We start from the raw sequence: 262 nt of genomic DNA, 5'->3' as shown, positions 1-262 counted from the left end.
GAGTCCCAGGCCGCGGGGCTGTCCCCGGCTGGGCGCCGTCTGCCGGGCGGCTTCTGACCGGGCTTTCCCCCCCCTGTCCGCGCAGCTGGTGGGTTCGGACGAAGGCCTCCAGCAGCAGCTGGCGGAGGCGATCCTCCGTGAGAAGAAGAACTTCAAGATCAATATGTGAGTGGTGGGGAGGGGGATCGGGCGGGACCGAGCAAGTGCCTTCTGCCGCCGTGTCCATGAGGTGGAGCCAGAGCCGCGGCTGTGATGCGAAGTC

General features: G+C 67.9%; 1 protein-coding gene across 1 annotated transcript in view; it reads left to right on the top strand.

Annotated features, from left to right (window-relative positions):
* Positions 1-85: 85 nt before the first annotated feature.
* CENPM (centromere protein M) overlaps positions 86-262 on the top strand; it is a gene marked incomplete at its 5' end in the record, with an annotated part of 6,160 nt that continues 5,983 nt past the window's right edge. The window contains one exon of the mRNA XM_010141248.1: positions 86-165. Coding sequence (XP_010139550.1) covers positions 86-165 — 80 coding nt within the window. The remainder of the gene's footprint in view (positions 166-262) is intronic.

The sequence above is a fragment of the Buceros rhinoceros genome, unplaced genomic scaffold, assembly GCF_000710305.1.
Source record: "Buceros rhinoceros silvestris isolate BGI_N320 unplaced genomic scaffold, ASM71030v1 scaffold31418, whole genome shotgun sequence".
Lineage (NCBI taxonomy): Eukaryota > Metazoa > Chordata > Aves > Bucerotiformes > Bucerotidae > Buceros > Buceros rhinoceros.
The sequence above is the reverse complement of the archived record's forward strand: the minus strand, read 5'-3'. Positions and strand labels throughout refer to the sequence as shown.